The sequence below is a fragment of the Narcine bancroftii genome, chromosome 3 (assembly GCF_036971445.1).
Source record: "Narcine bancroftii isolate sNarBan1 chromosome 3, sNarBan1.hap1, whole genome shotgun sequence".
Classification (NCBI taxonomy): Eukaryota; Metazoa; Chordata; class Chondrichthyes; order Torpediniformes; family Narcinidae; genus Narcine; species Narcine bancroftii.
This window is the reverse complement of record NC_091471.1, coordinates 362,048,207-362,065,356: the sequence shown is the minus strand read 5'-3', so window position 1 is coordinate 362,065,356 and position 17,150 is coordinate 362,048,207. Positions and strand designations below refer to the sequence as shown.

Sequence of the window (17,150 nt, the reverse complement as noted above, 5' to 3'; positions counted from 1 at the left end):
CTGTATGCTTCCTCATTGCCGTTCGTGATCCTGCCGACAACTGCAGTGTAATCGGCAAACTTGTAGATGGCATTGGAATTGTGCCTGGCCACACAGTCATGGGTGTATAATAAGTAGAGCAGTAGACTAAGCACACATTTTGGGGTGCACCTGTGTTGATAATCAGTGAGGAGGAAATGTTGTTTCCAATTCGTACTGACTGCACTATTGACTCAACACTTTTTATTGCACTAGGATTTATTCCCAAACTATAATTATCTATTATTATATTTTTCTTCCTCGTATTTTTTTTTTCTTTTATGTGTTGTGCTTTATGTACGTGGGAAGCTGCAGCAAGCCTTTCATTTGATTTGTACATAATACTTATGTATATGACAATAAAATTCATTCACATCCAATGTTACGATAACAGTAATGTAATGCAATCCATTAATTCTTGTAGATGACCTAACATATCGCTTCATTCCCAACATTTTTAGTTACAAAGTCTGCCATTGATCATCTTCACCCACTGTGGCATCTCACGGATGCAGGGACTGGAGTATAATCCTGGCTTTGAGTTTGTAGGTGTGGAATTTCCAACTACTCTCTGTGACCACTAGGCTTTCTCCAGCTGCTAGTAAAACAGTAAATCACAAAAGTCTGTAGACACCCTACTTGAAGCAAAAACACAATGCTGGAGAAACTCAGCAGGTCAAACTGTAATTTTAAAATGATAAAAATACCTCCCCCTTATCCTTTTATTCCGGTACCTGCCTACATTTTTCTATACCTTGAAGGGCTCAAGCCCTAAAAGTTATGTTTTTTTTTTAAATCTTTGCTAATATAAAGGACACTGTTTGACCTGCTGAGTTTCTCCAGCATTGTTTTTACTTTTTCCAGCTGTTGCTACTTTCTCCCGAAAGCTGAACATATTTATTTGTCGTTAGTGTGGTGGAGTTGCAGGAGAATCAGTTAACGGCCATGAGAAACAAGGAGGGGATTGATGACACTACTTTGGAGAGCTGGCATAGTCTTGTGGGGCTGCATGGACTCCCAGATGGTAACAGATCATGAAATTTAAGGAATGACTTTAGGATTTACATCTGCTTTACCAGATTTTCTACCATGGAGTTGAGTTGCAGTCACTAATCCAATGGAGAGGATCAAGGGTGCACGGTTCGTGGAGCAGTGAGCGAATTTTCTCCGACTGTTCTCAATGTACGGGAATTGTAGGTTACCATATAACCATTTACAGCACGGAAACAGGCCATGTCGGCCCTTCAAGTCCGTACTGGTTCACTTGAACATCTCCACTAGCTCCTCCGCTATAATGAGAAGGAGAAATATAATGTTTGGAGGGATATGCTTTCCACAGAGGATGATGGAAAGCTGGAAATGAGCTGTCAGAGGTGGTAGATGACAGGTACAAACACAAGGTTTCAAAGGCATTTGGGCAAGTATTTGGAAAGAAATTATGTGGACAGAGATGGGCCTAATGCAGGCAAATGGGATCAGATCGAGTATAATGGGGCAGTGCTCCGGAAGGGCCTGTTGACCTGCTGTATGTGGCCATTAAATTTTAAAATTCAACATCTAGAAATCGGCTTGTACGTGTAGGTGCTCAATTGGGAATCAAGAGGAAGAAACTATCAGAGCTATGGTGAGCCAATTCAAAAGGAACGAAAAAAAAACAGGCTGGCTCTATCATTTGTAAATCGTTCAAACAAGTCGAGCTTATTCAGGACCCCCCCCCCCCCCCCCCCACGCAGTTAGGAAACTCATGAAGTTGAGCACAGACGACGTGTTTTTTTTACACCATCTGATGTCAGGAGGGTGCACTGAGTACTTGTTAGAATTGAACAGCTGGAGGAGCCACAGAGCACCTTTGTGTCAAAGCGTTCTCCCTCTGCAGAACCACCGGCTGCACCAACTTAAAAAGAAACACAGCACTGCATTTTAGCAAACAGGTTATTCATTTCCCTTCTATATAGTATAGAGAGATAGAGTAACCAAAGAAAAGTTGAGATACGCTTCCAGTTTTAAACGCAAGATGTATCATCTATTGCATCTGTGTTAACTTGCTCATTGATTTCAAGGAGCCCGATTTTAAGCGAGGAGATCCAGGACTCGCTTCTTACAGAAAAGCGAAGCGTAGTCATTTCAAAGCCCTTCCACCAAGAACCGCGCAGGTTCCAAATCGGTGAAACACCGCAGTCGGGGCTGCACTTTCCCCACCTTTTGAAAATAGTCGAACGAAATACTGGTTCACGGCCAGGACGAACTATTTCAGAGTCGGCGAGGTGCCTTCCAGCCCCTGGTCTGCGCCCCGAGAGCTTTCCGCTGTGCAAACGCAGGCGAAGGACCCGGGAAAGGTCGCTCAGGCACTCACCAGCCGAGTTGCGTCCTCGGCTCGGCAAGAATCGAGTCCGGGGTCCAGCAATGCGTCGCCAATTCCGCAAAGCGTTGGCCGGTGTTTGTTTGAAAAGGAGGGCTGCGGCGGAAAGAGAAACCAAATTATGCTTCCAAACACCGACCTCTGATATAAACGGGTAATATATTTCGTACGTGTGTATAGAGAGGTATTCAAATATTTAGTGTGTATATTAGGTATGTGTATAAACGTACATTTATATATAGAAATAGGTACATTATATGTGTGTATTATATATAAAACATACGTGTGCGTTATACAGGTACATTATATGTGTGTATTATATATAAAACATACATGTGCATTATATAGAAACACGTACACACAGATAGAAACAGGTACATTATATATGTGTGTATTATATATAAAACATACGTGTGCATAATATACAGGTACATTATATGTGTGTGTATTATATATAAAACATACGTGTGCATAATATACAGGTACATTATATGTGTGTATTATATATAAAACATACGTGTGCATAATATACAGGTACATTATATGTGTGTGTATTATATATAAAACATACATGTGCATTATATAGAAACACGTACACACACAGATAGAAACAGGTACATTATATGTGTGTGTGTGTGTGTGTAAAGAAAACAAAATGGAGAGAAGTACTCGCCCCGAGAGGGGTCATAGCTCACCCTTGTGAGGCAGCCGGTCGGATCTCCAGCCCAGCGACGAGCGAGAGGTTGAAACTGGGGAAGAGAGTGGAGCTTTGCCGAGAACTTCAGCCCACAGACCGGCGCTTCCTCGAGCGGATGCTCCAGGGGGACCTGAAAGGGGATGAAGGTTCACTCTCCGCAGTCCAAGTGCTCACCTTTTCTCGCAGCCCAGGGCAAGTGCAGAGCGAAAAGCGCAGCCGGTGCCTGCACGGAAACATGGGCTGTTCGCCTGTCCTCGCCGACAGGTTGACTGTTTGAACGCTGCCAGTGGACGGTTCCGCGTCCACTGCCAAGGTCGCCGCTTCTCCGAGCCCTGGGTCGCACTCGCTGCGACTCTGCGCCAGATTTTTATCCCCCTCCCTCTCTCTCTCCCCACTCCACCCCCCTCTCTCTCCTCCCCATCCCACCCCCTCCCTCCCTCTCTCTCCCTCTCCCCTCCCCATCCCACCCCCACCCTCTCTCTCCCCATCCCCACCCCCCCCTCTCTCTCCCCATCCCCACCCCCCCTCTCTCTCCCCATCCCCACCCCCCCTCTCTCTCCCCATCCCCACCCCCCCTCTCTCTCCCCATCCCCCCCCCTCTCTCTCCTCCCCATCCCACCCCCTCCCTCCCTCTCCTCCCCATCCCACCCCCTCCCTCCCTCTCTCTCTCCCCATCCCACCCCCTCCCCCCCCTCTCTCTTCCCATCCCCACCCCCCCTCTCTCTCCCCATCCCCACCCCCCTCTCTCTCCCCATCCCCCCCCTCTCTCTCCTCCCCATCCCACCCCCTCCCTCCCTCTCCTCCCCATCCCACCCCCTCCCTCCCTCTCTCTCTCCCCATCCCACCCCCTCCCCCCCCCCTCTCTCTCCCCATCCCCCCCCCCCTCTCTCTCCCCATCCCCACCCCCCCCTCTCTCTCCCCATCCCCACCCCCCCCTCTCTCTCCCCACCCCCCCCCTCTCTCTCCCCATCCCATTACTTTACGTCGCTCCTCGCCCGGGACGATGGAAGACCGGCTCCAGCCGGTCTCCGCTCACGCACGGGGCACCGGCGGGGGCGAGCGCGAGCGCGCCTCCCCCTCGCGGTGCGGGTGTCGCCCCGCCGCCGACCCAGCGCAGGGGAGGGAGCGCGTGCGCCGCGCGCCACCCCCCCCGGACGAACCCGTCACGCGACCGCGCGCTTCCCGGGCTGCAAGCCACCTCTCCGCAGCGAGAGCGCGCGCGCGCACGCCGCCGCCGCCGGGTGAAACAGGTCCATTCCAGTTAAAGGCAAGAAGAAACTGGATCGATACACGGTTCTCGATCGAACGAGGAAGTTGTGCAAGATGCGCGTTGAAATGCAATCTCTTCCGCCAGCTCGCCCTCTCCTCCACTCCCCAGAAGAGGTGAGGACCCGCAGGGGTAGATGTCACCCCCTTCCCCCGGTGCATCCATTGCCTGAGGTGGTCCGAAGTCAAAGCTCAAGCCTGCAGGGAAAGAGAAAGCCAGGCACCCTCAATGTTGCATTTCTCTAGTCCCTGGAACTAAGCCAAGGTCCCCCCTCAATATGAGAGTCAGGCCCCAAAACTTGGCACAGACCCATTGGAGAGCTGAGACGTAGAAACACAGGACAGTGGTCAAAAAATAGTCTTGGAGAAAGGTGGTATTGATTTTTTAAGCAAAAATACAACCCTGAACTTCAGAGCCTTGGCAACTGAGACGGCTCCTACTGGTGGAGCGATTAAAATTCACGATGCTTGAGAGATTTGAGATGCAAAGCGCCATGATATTTCAGGCTCCAGGCAGATTGAGAGGAAATAGAAGCAAGAAAGGGATTTCAAAAGAAGGATGAGGAGAGAGGATAATGTGAAGGGCAGGGCAGCAAATCAGAGGATGGGGGTTTGTCCGATTATTGTCTTCTGGATGAATAAAGGAGAAGAAAGCAGAAGCTCAAGACACAAAATGCTGGAGAAGCTCGGCAGGTCAAGCCGTGTCCATCATGTCGCAAAGAACCGACGTTTTGGGCTTGAGCCCTTTCTCAAGGTCTGAGAAAATGCTGCCAGGCAAAAGAGTGGGTGGAGAAGGGGATAAGTAGAGACAGCAGCAATGGTTGGGTGGGTGGGTGGGTGGGAGAACTAGAAAGACAGTAAAGTGGAGAGGGGAAAGAAAAGGCCGGCAGGTTTAATGGAAAGCAGTAAGATCAATGATCATCCCAGATGGAAAATAAGGTGCTGTTCCTTCAATGTGAGGGTGGTTAGAGTGGGATAGTGCACAAGACCATAGACATCCAAATGTGGGAGTGTGACTCACCTCCATTCCCCTCTGCCCACACCTCAATGAATTCTGTGCACGCCATGATGCCAAACTCTTCTTCCATCACCTCTGCCACCAGGCTCACTTCCATGACTCTCCATCACCCACCCAAGACCCTTGATTCCACTTCAATCCATGGGTATTCCTTTGATTTGGAGGAAGTGCGATGCCTGCCTGTTTGTGAGCTTTGAGGAGAAATCCATGCTGCAAGCCTACACAGGTGAGATCCCTTAACTCTTCCTCCAGTATATCGATGACTACGTCGGGGCTGACTCATGCACCTGCAATCAACTTCATCCAATTTGTGACCAACTTCCACCCTGATCTCAAACTCACCTGATGCATGTCCAATAACACTCTCTTCTTTCTGGATCTCTCTGACTGACCTATTACTACAAACCCTCCAACTCACACCCTGTCCCCTGCAAGGATTCCATCCCCTTCTCCCTTGGTCTCCATCTCCACTGCATCTGTTCACACACTGTAAGGACTCTTTACCTTTCTCTCAATCCTCTGTCTCCGTCTTATCTGCTCCCAAGAGGAACTGGTCTTCCAGTCCAGTTCTTCTGAAATGTTTCCCTCCTTGCACAAACGTGGTTTCCCCACCACCACTGTCAACTCAGCTCACACTCACATCTCCTCCATTTTCCACTCATCTGCCCTAGCCCCTCTGCCCCCAGATGCAACAAACATAGAATCTCCCTCAGTCTCACCTACCACCCCACCAACCTCCACATCCAACACATTATCCGCCGGAATTTCCAGCACTTATTACAGGATCCCACCACCAGACACATTTTTCCTTTTCCTCCCCTCTCGGCCTTTCACAGGGACCACTCCCTTATTCCCTCGTGTACTCATCCCTCCCCACCCATCCCGGCATCTTCCCCTGTGCCCGCAAGAGATACAACACTTGCAACCACATCTCCATCACCAGAGTCCGGGGCCCCAAACGGACCTTTCAAGTGAAGCATCACTTCACTTGTACATCCAGAGGACTTATTTACTGCATCCAGTGCACCCTTTGTGGCATTCTCTATATCAGCGAGACCAGTCGCAAATTGGGAGATCACTTCGCTCAGCACCTCCTCTCCATTTGCAACAACAGGAACCTCCCAGTGGCCAACCATTTCAATTCCGGGTCACACTCCCGTGCTCACATGGCCTTATGCACTGTTCTACCCTGACCACCTGCAGATTAGGGGAATATTTTCCACCTGGGCATTCTCCAGCCATGTTTACTGCTTTCCATTATTAAACCTGCTCGCCTTTATTTTCCCCTACCCCTTCCTGTCTTTCTCGTTCTTCCACCCACCCTCCCATCCCTCCCTGCCCTCATTGCTGCTGTCCCCTCTGTCCTTTCTCCCCCATCATCTCCTGCCTTTGCCATCCCCTTCCCCTCCCCCCACACTCTTTTGTTCGGACGCCTTGCGGCATTTTATCATACTTTGATGAAGGGTTCAAGCCCAAAAAGTCGGTTATGAATCTTTGCCTTTGCTATTTAAAGGACACTGCTGAACTTCTCCAGCATTTTGTGTTTTGACTTCAACCACGGTGTCTACAGATTTTTGTGATTTAAAGCAGAAATTGATAGAGTTGAAAAGATGGTCTCAGTTTTAGCATCCAAGAAGTCCATTAGACCATTGTGTTTATTGGTGAAAGAGAAATGAAAAGGTTTAGGAAGAGAAAAGAAAAAAACACAATTCTGGAGAAACTCAACGAGTCAAATAGTGTACGATGCATATCAAAGATAAAGAAACATAAACAAACATTACAGGCTTGAGCCCTTCATCAAGGTATAAGCAAAATGTAGACAGGTGGCTACATAAAATGGTGGAAGGGGTGGAGAGCTGGAGGAAAGAAGACAAGAGGATGGGGAAGAAAGGGAGTACAGGGAGTTGTTTCAGAGAAAGTGATGTTAATGCCATCCGGTTGGAGAGTTCCCAGACAGAATATTAAGTGTTGCTTCTCCAATTTACAGGTGGTCTTGGTTTGGCAGTGCATGAGGCTGTGGACAGACATATCAGCACAGAAGTGAGGTTCAGAATTGAAATGTTTGGCCATTGGGAGATTCCTGTCACTGATGCGGACAGAACAAAGGTTCTCAGTTAAGTGATCTCCCAGTCTGTATCCAGTCTCTCTAGAGAAATCCTGAGTGAGAACACCACATGACTCCCGCAGATTTACAAGTGAAGTGTGGCCAATGGTGGTGCGGGGAAACCACACGTTTTGAAGAAGGAGAACATTTTTGATTATCTGGATAGAAAGGTTTCCTCTTGGGAGCAGATAAGACGGAGACAGAGGATTGAGAGAAAGGTAAAGAATCCTTACAGTGTGTGAAGAAGAATAATCAAGGTAGTTGTGGGAGTTGGAAGGTTTGTAAAATTACATCTGTAGAAATGTTGTCTCCCGAGCTGGAGATAGAGAGAGATCAAGAAAGGGGAGAGTGTCGCTGGAGATGGAGCAAGTGAATTTGAAGTTGGGGTGAAAGTTGGCAGCAAATTGAATAAAGATGACGAGCTCATTGTGGGCGCATGCCATGAGGCAGCAACAATGCAGTAGAGGAAGAGTTGAGGAGTCTTGCCTTTGTAGACCCAACAAAGCGATAGGCATAGCTGGCACTCATACGGGTACCAATGGCTACTCATTTGACTTGGAGAAAGTACAATGAGTCAAAGAGAACAAGTTCTGCTATGTGGAGCAGGGCTGGTTTGGTCTGTTGTTAAAAAATAAACTAAGGGGTTTGAGAACTATTGTATGGAGGATGGGGGTACAAAGAGACTGATCATTTAGGTATGGGAAGATTTGGGGGAACAAAAAGGAACTAAAGATTATCTTTGCATGACAGGATAAATCTTTAATAATGGACAAGTCTTGACAGAGAGAGAGATTTGTTAATGTTTTATGTAGTCGATATAGATGTGCTGGTAAATGATTACACTAGTTATTTACTATATCCATTCAATTGTGCATTCTTGGGCTAAAGGGGCAAAGTTGAAGGATGCAGAGGGCTTGATGTCTGGAATATATAAATGCAAATAAGTAGCAGTTGGTTCTAGGTTAATTATCCTTAACATATGTGATTAATTTATACTTGCCTTGTTAGCTTGCTGAACATATTAATTGCACAGGTCAATTACAAATGAGAATTTAGTTTCACAATAGTTTCCTCCAGTTGCTTTTTGTCTTGCCAGAGAGCATCCCTCTCCCCTTTCCCCATCTCCTACTCTCCCTCCCTTCCTCCTGGCTGTCAGATGTCACATCTTGTCCTTCACACCACCCACCTCTCTGGTTTTGGGTTTAAGTTACAATCTCCTCCTTCTGTTCCCTTATTTTAACCAATGCATGGGACTCATGCTTCTACTTATCGTTCATTTATCATCTGATTGCAAAGGAGAACCCGATGAAACAGCATTCTCCCGTCCTCGATGCAAAAACATGCAAAACACACAATCAGACATAACACACATACAGATAAGTGATAGATGATGCAGAACAAATATACATGTATAAAAATAAATGTTTAATAAATACAATAGTAGAGTCTCGGAGGGTTCATGTGAAAGTTCATTAGTCGGTCAACAGTCTCACTACCCGTGGGAAGAAGCTGTTTCTCAGCCTTGTGGTACTGTCTCAGATACTCCTGTGTATCTCCTTCTGAAAGTTGCTGTGCACCGTGTGGTAAGAGTCCCTAGGGCAACATCCAGGATTGCAGACAACGGCCTTGACTTTTACATTTACAATAAACAGCTATTTAATACAAGACCCCATGGGAGTACCACAGAGATTGCTGGAAGGGAGGGGGTGATATTGGGAGAATCAATTGGAGAATGGGGAAGGGCAAGGATAGAGAAAGAGGGGTGAAGAGAATGTGATGGAGGAAAGCCAAGAAAAATGGATGAGGGAAAAAGACAGAGAGATTGGCAAAATCAAAGATGGAGAAAAAGAATCATAAAACAATGTGTAGCCCAAGGCTATTCAATCCACATCCAAACTAGCCAAAACTCAGAATAAAGAGTAAAGGGGTGTTGGGAAATAAAGAGTACTGATTCATAGAGTTGGTTTTTTGAGATGACGAGGACCTGAATGAAAGGGGACCAGAGGACAGCATGTTACACAGATAATAAGTTCAAAGCTTACAGAAGAAGAAAAAGATGCAAATTCATAACTAAAGCTGATAGGAAAACATTATCATATGGGCTGGTAGGCAAGAAGCATGGAAAAAAATGGCAAAATAAGTTGACTAAATAGATTCATTTTTAATTATTTAAATGTTCATGGGGATTTTTTTTCAATATTTTCATTACCATTGAAATTTCACGCCCAAAAATACAGAGTTCATATGTTAAAGTTCAAAAAGATACATTACACTTAAATCATATCATTTGATCCAAGGTTCCCCACATTTTAATCAAGCAAATTACATTGTATTAATATTTTATTATTAAAAAAATAAAATGTAAAACTACTATCAAGAAAGAATTTGGCCCCAAAAAAAACAGAATTCCTATCAGTGATAATTTACCTCATTAGTCAACACTTCTACCTTCATATCAAATCAAAGATTATGAAAGTAATTCAAAAGGGGATGCCACAGTGTTTGAAAATTTGTATTCAAATCAGAAATTGAGCATGTAATCTGCTCTAAATGTAATCATGACATGACATCATGTAGCCATTAGGCATGAGTAGGCAATGTCCCTCCATCTGAGCAACATCGTCCGCCTAGCCGTAAGAGAAATAAAAGCTAATACATGCAGATCAGATGTCATTAAGGTTATATCATTCTCTCCAACAATACCAAATAAAACATTTAAGGGATTAGATTTAAAATTAACATAAAAGTGCAGAGAAAGTTTGAAATACTTCATTCCAATATCTCTCAGGACTCTGACATCTCCAAAATATATGAATGAATGAAGCCTCTCCATTGTTGCAGTTATCACAATGAGTAGATACATCCGCATAAAAAACGAGATAGTTTGACTTTGGATATGTGAGCCCCATGGACTACTTTAAATTGTAGGAGGGAGTGGCGGGCTCATAAAGATAAGGTATTAACCAATTGGAAAATTACATTCCAGGTTTCTTCAGAAATTAAAAGATATTGAACTGTTATAGAAAGGTTGTAAATTAAAAATTACATCAATAAATCCTTTTATCCTCTTAGAAAATATATGTAATTGAGATGGTAAAAAAAATCTCTCATCTGGAGATAATGGAAAAAAATGAGTATTTAGTAGCCCATATTTAACTGAAAATTGTTCAAAAGAAGTGAAACTCCCCATGACAAATAAAACATTTAATGACCAATCTATAACATTCTTTAAAAGTTACATCAATTATGGAAGGTTTAAAGAAATAATTAGAAAAAAAGGACAAGAAAGAGAAAATCTCATTAAACCAAAATGTTTTCTAAATTGTATCCAGATCCTCAAAGTATGTTTAACCATCAGATTATTAGTTAATTTATGTAAAGATATAGGGAGTAAAGATCCAAGAAGTGAAATAAGAGAAAATTTTGTAACAGAATTAGATTCCAAAGAGACCCATATTGGACAGTCTTTATGGTTAATATAATCCAACTTAAATGTAAGATTTCATATATTGACTGCCCAATAATAAAACTTAAAGTTTGGTAAGGCTAAACCTCCATTCTTTTTAAGTTTTTGTAAATGAACTTTATTTAGGCGAGGATGTTTATTCTTCCATATATTAAAAAGATGAGATTTAGTCAAGAGAATCAAAAAAAGACAGAAATAAAAGCTTGAAAAAGGTGTAAAATTTAGGTAATATATTCATTTTAATAGAGTTGATTCGACCAACCAATGATAAAGAAAGGGGCAACTAATTTGATAAAACCCCTTTCATGTGTTTGATTAAGGAGAGAAATTTTTCTTTGAATAAGTTTTTAGAGTTTTTTAGTAAGGTTACATCTGAATAGGTAAATTGATTTCTTACAATTTTAAAAGGAAGGTTGGTATTTATTGGTGCCATATTGGCGCCTCACAGTTTGGCGGGCAGCAACCTCCTTTGAAGAAGACCGCAGAGCCCACCTCACTGACAAAAGGCAAAGGAGGAAAAACCCAACACCCAACCCCAACCCACCAATTTTCCCCTGCAACCACTGCAACTGTGTCTGCCTGTCCCGCATCGGACTTGTCAGCCACAAACGAGCCTGCAGCTGACGTGGTCTTTTTACCCCCACCATAAATCTTCGTCCGCGAAGCCAAGCCAAAGATGTATAATTCATTAATTGATTGTACATTCATGTTTTGTGCTGCTCTGTCAATTCCTATCCATCTAGAACAAGATTAATGTATTTTATGGGTATAAGATTCATTTCTTCCTGCTTGTTAAGATCATTAATTAACTTGCTGCTTGTGGTCTTGTTGAAGGGGATATCAATCTTGTCTCATCAATCAATGTTTAGGCCCCCTACTAGGATTTGGGTGCTCTGAATTTGAAAAAAAAAATATTTTGGCATTTTAATACATTCAGCATTTCAAGGCACTTCATGAGACTCTCAAATCAGACTTTAACCTTAATCCACATTAAGAGGTGGAGAAATTTAGAAAAGGAATTACAGAAGGCACTAAATGGATTGAAGATTGACAATTCTTAAATTGTCGTGAGTTGTGGTTGAAAATTGAGGTGAGTTAAGGCACAAGCATCAAAAGTCCAAACCCAAGTTTAAAGATGGTCGAAAATGGGGGGTTAACTCCAAGAGTCAGAGGTAAAAGTCATGAATGAGCCAAGGTCCCTTTTGCTAAAGTGACTAGGAAATTTTCAGATTTCACATTTATTGTCAGAGTACATACATGATATCACCACAGGCAATCCTGAGATTATTTTTCTGCGGGCCAAACAGAATTACCACTTATTGACAGTGTTACGAGCTCAGAGGACTCAAAATCCATAACAGATATTCACTGAGACGAAAGTTGCTTTTAATTTTCTTCAAACTTCATAAGATCAATCTTTAACTTACTCTTCTTTCTTTGGCTTGGCTTCGCGGACGAAGATTTATGGAGGGGGTAAATGTCCACGTCAGCTGCAGGCTCGTTTGTGGCTGACAAGTCCGATGCGGGACAGGCAGACACGGTTGCAGCGGCTGCAGGGGAAAATTGGTTGGTTGGGGTTGGGTGTTGGGTTTTTCCTCCTTTGCCTTTTGTCAGTGAGGTGGGCTCTGCGGTCTTCTTCAAAGGAGGTTGCTGCCCGCCAAACTGTGAGGCACCAAGATGCACGGTTTGAGGCGATATCAGCCCACTGGCGGTGGTCAATGTGGCAGGCACCAAGAGATTTCTTTAGGCACTCCTTGTACCTCTTCTTTGGTGCATCTCTGTCACAGTGGCCAGTGGAGAACTCGCCATAGAACACGATCTTGGGAAGGCGATGGTCTTCCATTCTGGAGACGTGCCCCATCCAGCGCAGCTGGATCTTCGGCAGCGTGGACTCAATGCTGTCGGCCTCTGCCATCTCGAGTACTTCGATGTTAGGGATGAAGGCGCTCCAATGAATGTTGAGGATGGAGCGGAGACAACGCTGGTGGAAGCGTTCTAGGAGCCGTAGGTGATGCCAGTAGAGGACCCATGATTCGGAGCAGAACAGGAGTGTGGGTATGACAACGGCTCTGTATACGCTTATCTTTGTGAGGTTTTTCAGTTGGTTGTTTTTCCAGACTCTTTTGTGTAGTCTTCCAAAGGCGCTATTTGCCTTGGCGAGTCTGTTGTCTATCTCGTTGTCGATCCTTGCATCTGATGAAATTATGCAGCCGAGATAGGTAAACTGGTTGACTGTTACTATGTGTATATAATGTGTATGTGTTCATGAAAGTTCTTTATTTCAATGTCCAATTATTCACTTTTTGCTTCTCCAAGTTAACTGGTAACAGGCAATTTTCATACTGTGCACAGAATTTAACATTTATGATCTTCACCAGGCACTTGTGCTTTAACTTAAGTTGTTACCGCAAAGGGAGGTCTCTGTTGGTTTCAGAGAGAGATGTTTGTTGGACACACACACACAAACTGATCTCCTTCAATTAGCCACTTCAGTGTCTTGGCAAAGAAACTTGACCCCTCTTGTGTTTTCCAAAAGATACCTCTTCTTCCAGGGTACCACAGAGTTCTTCTTTTTCTGCTATTACCGAAATACATTAACCGGCCACTTCTTCTTGTAATTGACGACAAGAGTTGAGAATAGGCTGAACTCAGAGCTCAAAACCCATTTTCAAAATGGATCTTATAGCAGGAGTGCCACTCTTGCAGCCTCCAGCACCAACTCCTGCTGCAAATCTGACCCTCTCTCTCTCTCTCTCTCTCTCTCTCTCTCTCTCTCAAGAATCATGTTCACCCCCCCCCCCTCCCACCCCTTCTCTGTTTGCAAAACCACATGACCCCTCTTAGAACAGCAAACTTCAACCAGTCTTGGATTGCTGGCACCAGAATAATTTTCAGAGCCTGGACATCTGTTCCTTTCAGTGGTTCCCAACCTTTTACTTTCCACTTACATACCACTTTAAGTATTCCCTATGCCATAAGTGTTCTGTGATTAGTAAGTGATTGCTTAAGGTAGTTTGTGAGTGGGAAGGGAAGGTTGAGAATCACTGCTCTCGACCCAATTATTACTGAAATATTTTGCTTGAGAAAATTTGTCATTGGCCGATTTCCTTTGGAGTTATGAAACTGTGCACATAACGAATCAATTTGGAATGATTAAAACGGTGGTTTTCAAACTTTTTCTTTCCACTCACATACCACCTTAAGCAGCCTCTTATTAATCACAGAACACTTATGGCATAGGGAATACTTAAAGTGGTATGTGGAAAGTAAAAGGTTGGGAACCACTGAACAATAGACCATTTATTCCATTACATCAGTCCAATTAACACCTACTTGTGAAGTCCTTTCCAAAGCAATTCCATTGTCTCTGCAAATCACTGAATCACTGTAGGCTTCTAGGCTCCACCTTAGGCATAGCTCATATGTTTTAAATGAGATGTCTTTTGTGAAATGTTAATATCTGTTTCCCCTGCAGCCGCTGCAACCGTGTCTGCCTGTCCCGCATCGGACTTGGCAGCCACAAACGAGCCTGCAGCTGACGTGGACTTTTACCCCCTCCATAAATCTTCGTCCGCGAAGCCAAGCCAAAGAATATCTGTTTGTGAAGTGTCCCTCTACTAATACCTAAACTAACTCCCCACAAACTGTAGCTTTTAAAGACATATTTTACCATAATTTTATTAACTCAATCCGAAACAGTAATGCAAAAAAAACTACTCAGCATATACATGTAAACAAATAAAGAAACTGTAAGCAGATAATGAATGTAAACAAACTGACTGCAATACAGAGAGAATTTTTAAAAATCAATAAAATGCACAAGCGTGCTTAAATGAGTCTTAATTGAATATGTTGTTGAGGAGTCTGATGGTGGAGGGGTAGCAACTGTTTCTGAACCTGGTGGTGCAAGTCTTCTGGCACCTAGACCTCTATCCTAATGGCAGCAGTGAGAACAGAGTGTGTGCTGGGTGGTTTGGATCTTGATTGCTGCTGCTCTCCGATAGAAGATGTTCATGATAGTGGGGAGGATTTTGCCTGTGATGTCCTGGGCTGCATCTACTACCGTTTGCAGAGCTTTATGCTCAAGAGTATTGGTGTCCCCATACCAGACCATGATGCAGTTGGTCAGCACACTTTCCACCATACACCTGTAGAAATTTGCCTGGGTTTCTGGTGTTCATACCAAACCTCCGCAAACTCCCCAGGAAGTAGAGGTGTTGACGTGCTTTCTTCACGATGTCTTTTAGCCAAGTTTTCAATCTCCCTTCTGTATGCTGGCTCATCGTTTTTCTTTATACATCCTGTGAGAGATGGGAAAATTGATCTAAAATTATGAACATGGAAGAAACTAAAGTTCATCAGTTAATGGCTGTAACCAGTACAAACAGGATAAGCTTGGGGGTTAGGATGCAGGAAAGCAGAGTCAGCACGATTAACATAAGAATCTTCTAGTCTTTGTGACAAGACCATAAGACTAAGATAAGGAGTGGTAAGGAACAATAGAATGTAGGAAGTTGAGGTAGTCTGGATCAGATAAGGGTCTCCTAGCCCTGGACAGAAGTACCAAGTCCTACATATCTAATTAGCTAACCATACACAGATTTATACATATGAAATTAGCCAACCCTAGATAGAATGAGTCAACTCCGCATACCAAGAGATTGTAGCCCCGAGAATCAGGAAGGTGTGAATAAGGACAATGACATGATGGGACACCCACAGGATACCCCCTGGTCCTCCAAGTGTACTGAAACTGCACGTAGGCAGGAAGGATTACCTATGCCAAACCCATCCAGGGGGCAGAAGAATGTAAGGGGGAGGACACTCTGATACTGAAATTGACTGTATAAAAGTTTGGTGAGCCCCAGTATGTGTGTGTATTCCCAGGGTAAGGGGAAGCACCCAACTTTGCATTGTTGTAGTAATAAATGTTCTTTGTTCTCAATTTTTGTCTCGAGCAATTTCTTTAAAGGTACTTTAATTTCAAACAATCCCAAATGCAGCAAATTTGTTGTACTGAGTACTCACCATTCCTCACCCACTAACAGTCATGGCACACCGATTAATCACAAAGTGAAATTACACTGATAATAATGAGCAAGGCACAACAGTTTTTCTCAGATATGCCCCACAATAGCCCCTGAACCAGCAGGCACCTTACAATTGTCTCTCTCACATCACCTATGGCTTGAAACCTGGATTGGAGTTAGGGTTTGTTCCCAAGGGGAATAAAGAAAGAGTAGCTTCACATAGTTGGCTTTATGCTGCAGCCAGTTGGAGGGGCCAGCTCAGATATGCCCAAACAAAGTAATATATCCAAGAGCCAAACATAAGGTAGCCTCACCTGTGGGTGGAGTTGACCTTTAATGGCAGGTGAGGTGACTTCCAATTGGGCACTGGCCAAATAAGTCACATGACCCTCCACATTACACACAGTAAATGAATGGAATTATGAAACATAATGACCCATGCCAAACCTTGACCAGTTTTTGCATAATCAAGATATAACGAATAGTATGAAAGGTGAGTTGGTCAATTGCATTCAAAACTATTTTAGTGGAAGGAGTGAGAGGGTAGAAATGGAGATTTGCTTTTCTCATTTGAGGCCTATGACCAATGGTGTGCCGCATTGGGCCGGTGCTGTGTTCACTGTTGTTTACCATCTATATTTATGATTTGGATGACAATGAAGTTAACATGACTTGTAAACAAAAGTTGTGGTGTAGTGGGGAGACAGGAAGAATATCTAAATTTACAACAGGACATGGATCAATTGGGATGGGGGATGCTCAGAAATGGCAAATGGAATTTAACTTTGACAAGTGTGATGGGCTGCACTTTCAGAAGTCAAACTGAGGCAGGACTTGCACAATTAATGGTAGAGGCCTGGAAGGTGTTGTGGAAGAGAGAAAACAAGAATACAAGTGCATATTTCCTTGAAAGGTTTACGGGATGGCGAAGAAGGTGTTTGGCACACTTGCCTTCATTGGACAGGGTGTTCAGTATGAAGTTAGGACTTCATACAGCTATAAAAACACAATGCTGGAGAAATTCAACAGGTCAAACAGTGTACTTTATATAGCAAAGATAAAAATACATCAGCGTTTCAGGCTTGAGCCCTTCATCAAGCCCAAACTGTTGGTTATGTTTCTTTATCTTTGCTATATAAAGTACACAGTTTGACCTGCTGAGTTTCTCCAGCATTCTGTTTTTGCTTCAACT

At 43.9% G+C, this 17,150-nt stretch overlaps 2 protein-coding genes across 11 annotated transcripts in view; one reads left to right on the top strand and one right to left on the bottom strand.

The window, feature by feature from the left end:
* The window catches only part of LOC138759517 (monocarboxylate transporter 7-like), a 49,085-nt gene extending 44,568 nt beyond the window's left edge, over positions 1-4,517 (bottom strand). For 2 of the 5 annotated variants that reach the window (XM_069930065.1, XM_069930066.1), the window contains exons 1-3: positions 4,235-4,517; positions 3,073-3,204; positions 2,218-2,473 (exon numbers count right to left, since the gene is read on the bottom strand). In XM_069930065.1, the coding sequence (XP_069786166.1) occupies positions 2,218-2,473; positions 3,073-3,204; positions 4,235-4,502 (656 nt within the window). In that variant the 5' untranslated portion in view covers positions 4,503-4,517. Of the gene's footprint in view, positions 1-2,217; positions 2,474-3,072; positions 3,205-3,248; positions 3,454-4,234 lie in introns of those variants that run through there. The other 3 variants (XM_069930068.1, XM_069930069.1, XM_069930070.1) reach the window with 3 other exon arrangements.
* arsg (arylsulfatase G) overlaps positions 1-17,150 on the top strand; it is a 139,351-nt gene that overhangs the window by 49,876 nt on the left and 72,325 nt on the right. The window contains exons 1-3 of one of the 6 annotated variants that reach the window (XM_069930073.1): positions 4,053-4,457; positions 5,444-5,584; positions 7,346-7,471. The exons of 2 other annotated variants lie outside the window; for them this stretch is intronic. The gene's annotated coding sequence lies outside the window, so the exon portion shown is untranslated. Of the gene's footprint in view, positions 1-4,052; positions 4,458-5,443; positions 5,585-7,345; positions 7,472-17,150 lie in introns of those variants that run through there. 3 more of the 6 variants (XM_069930075.1, XM_069930072.1, XM_069930074.1) reach the window with 3 other exon arrangements.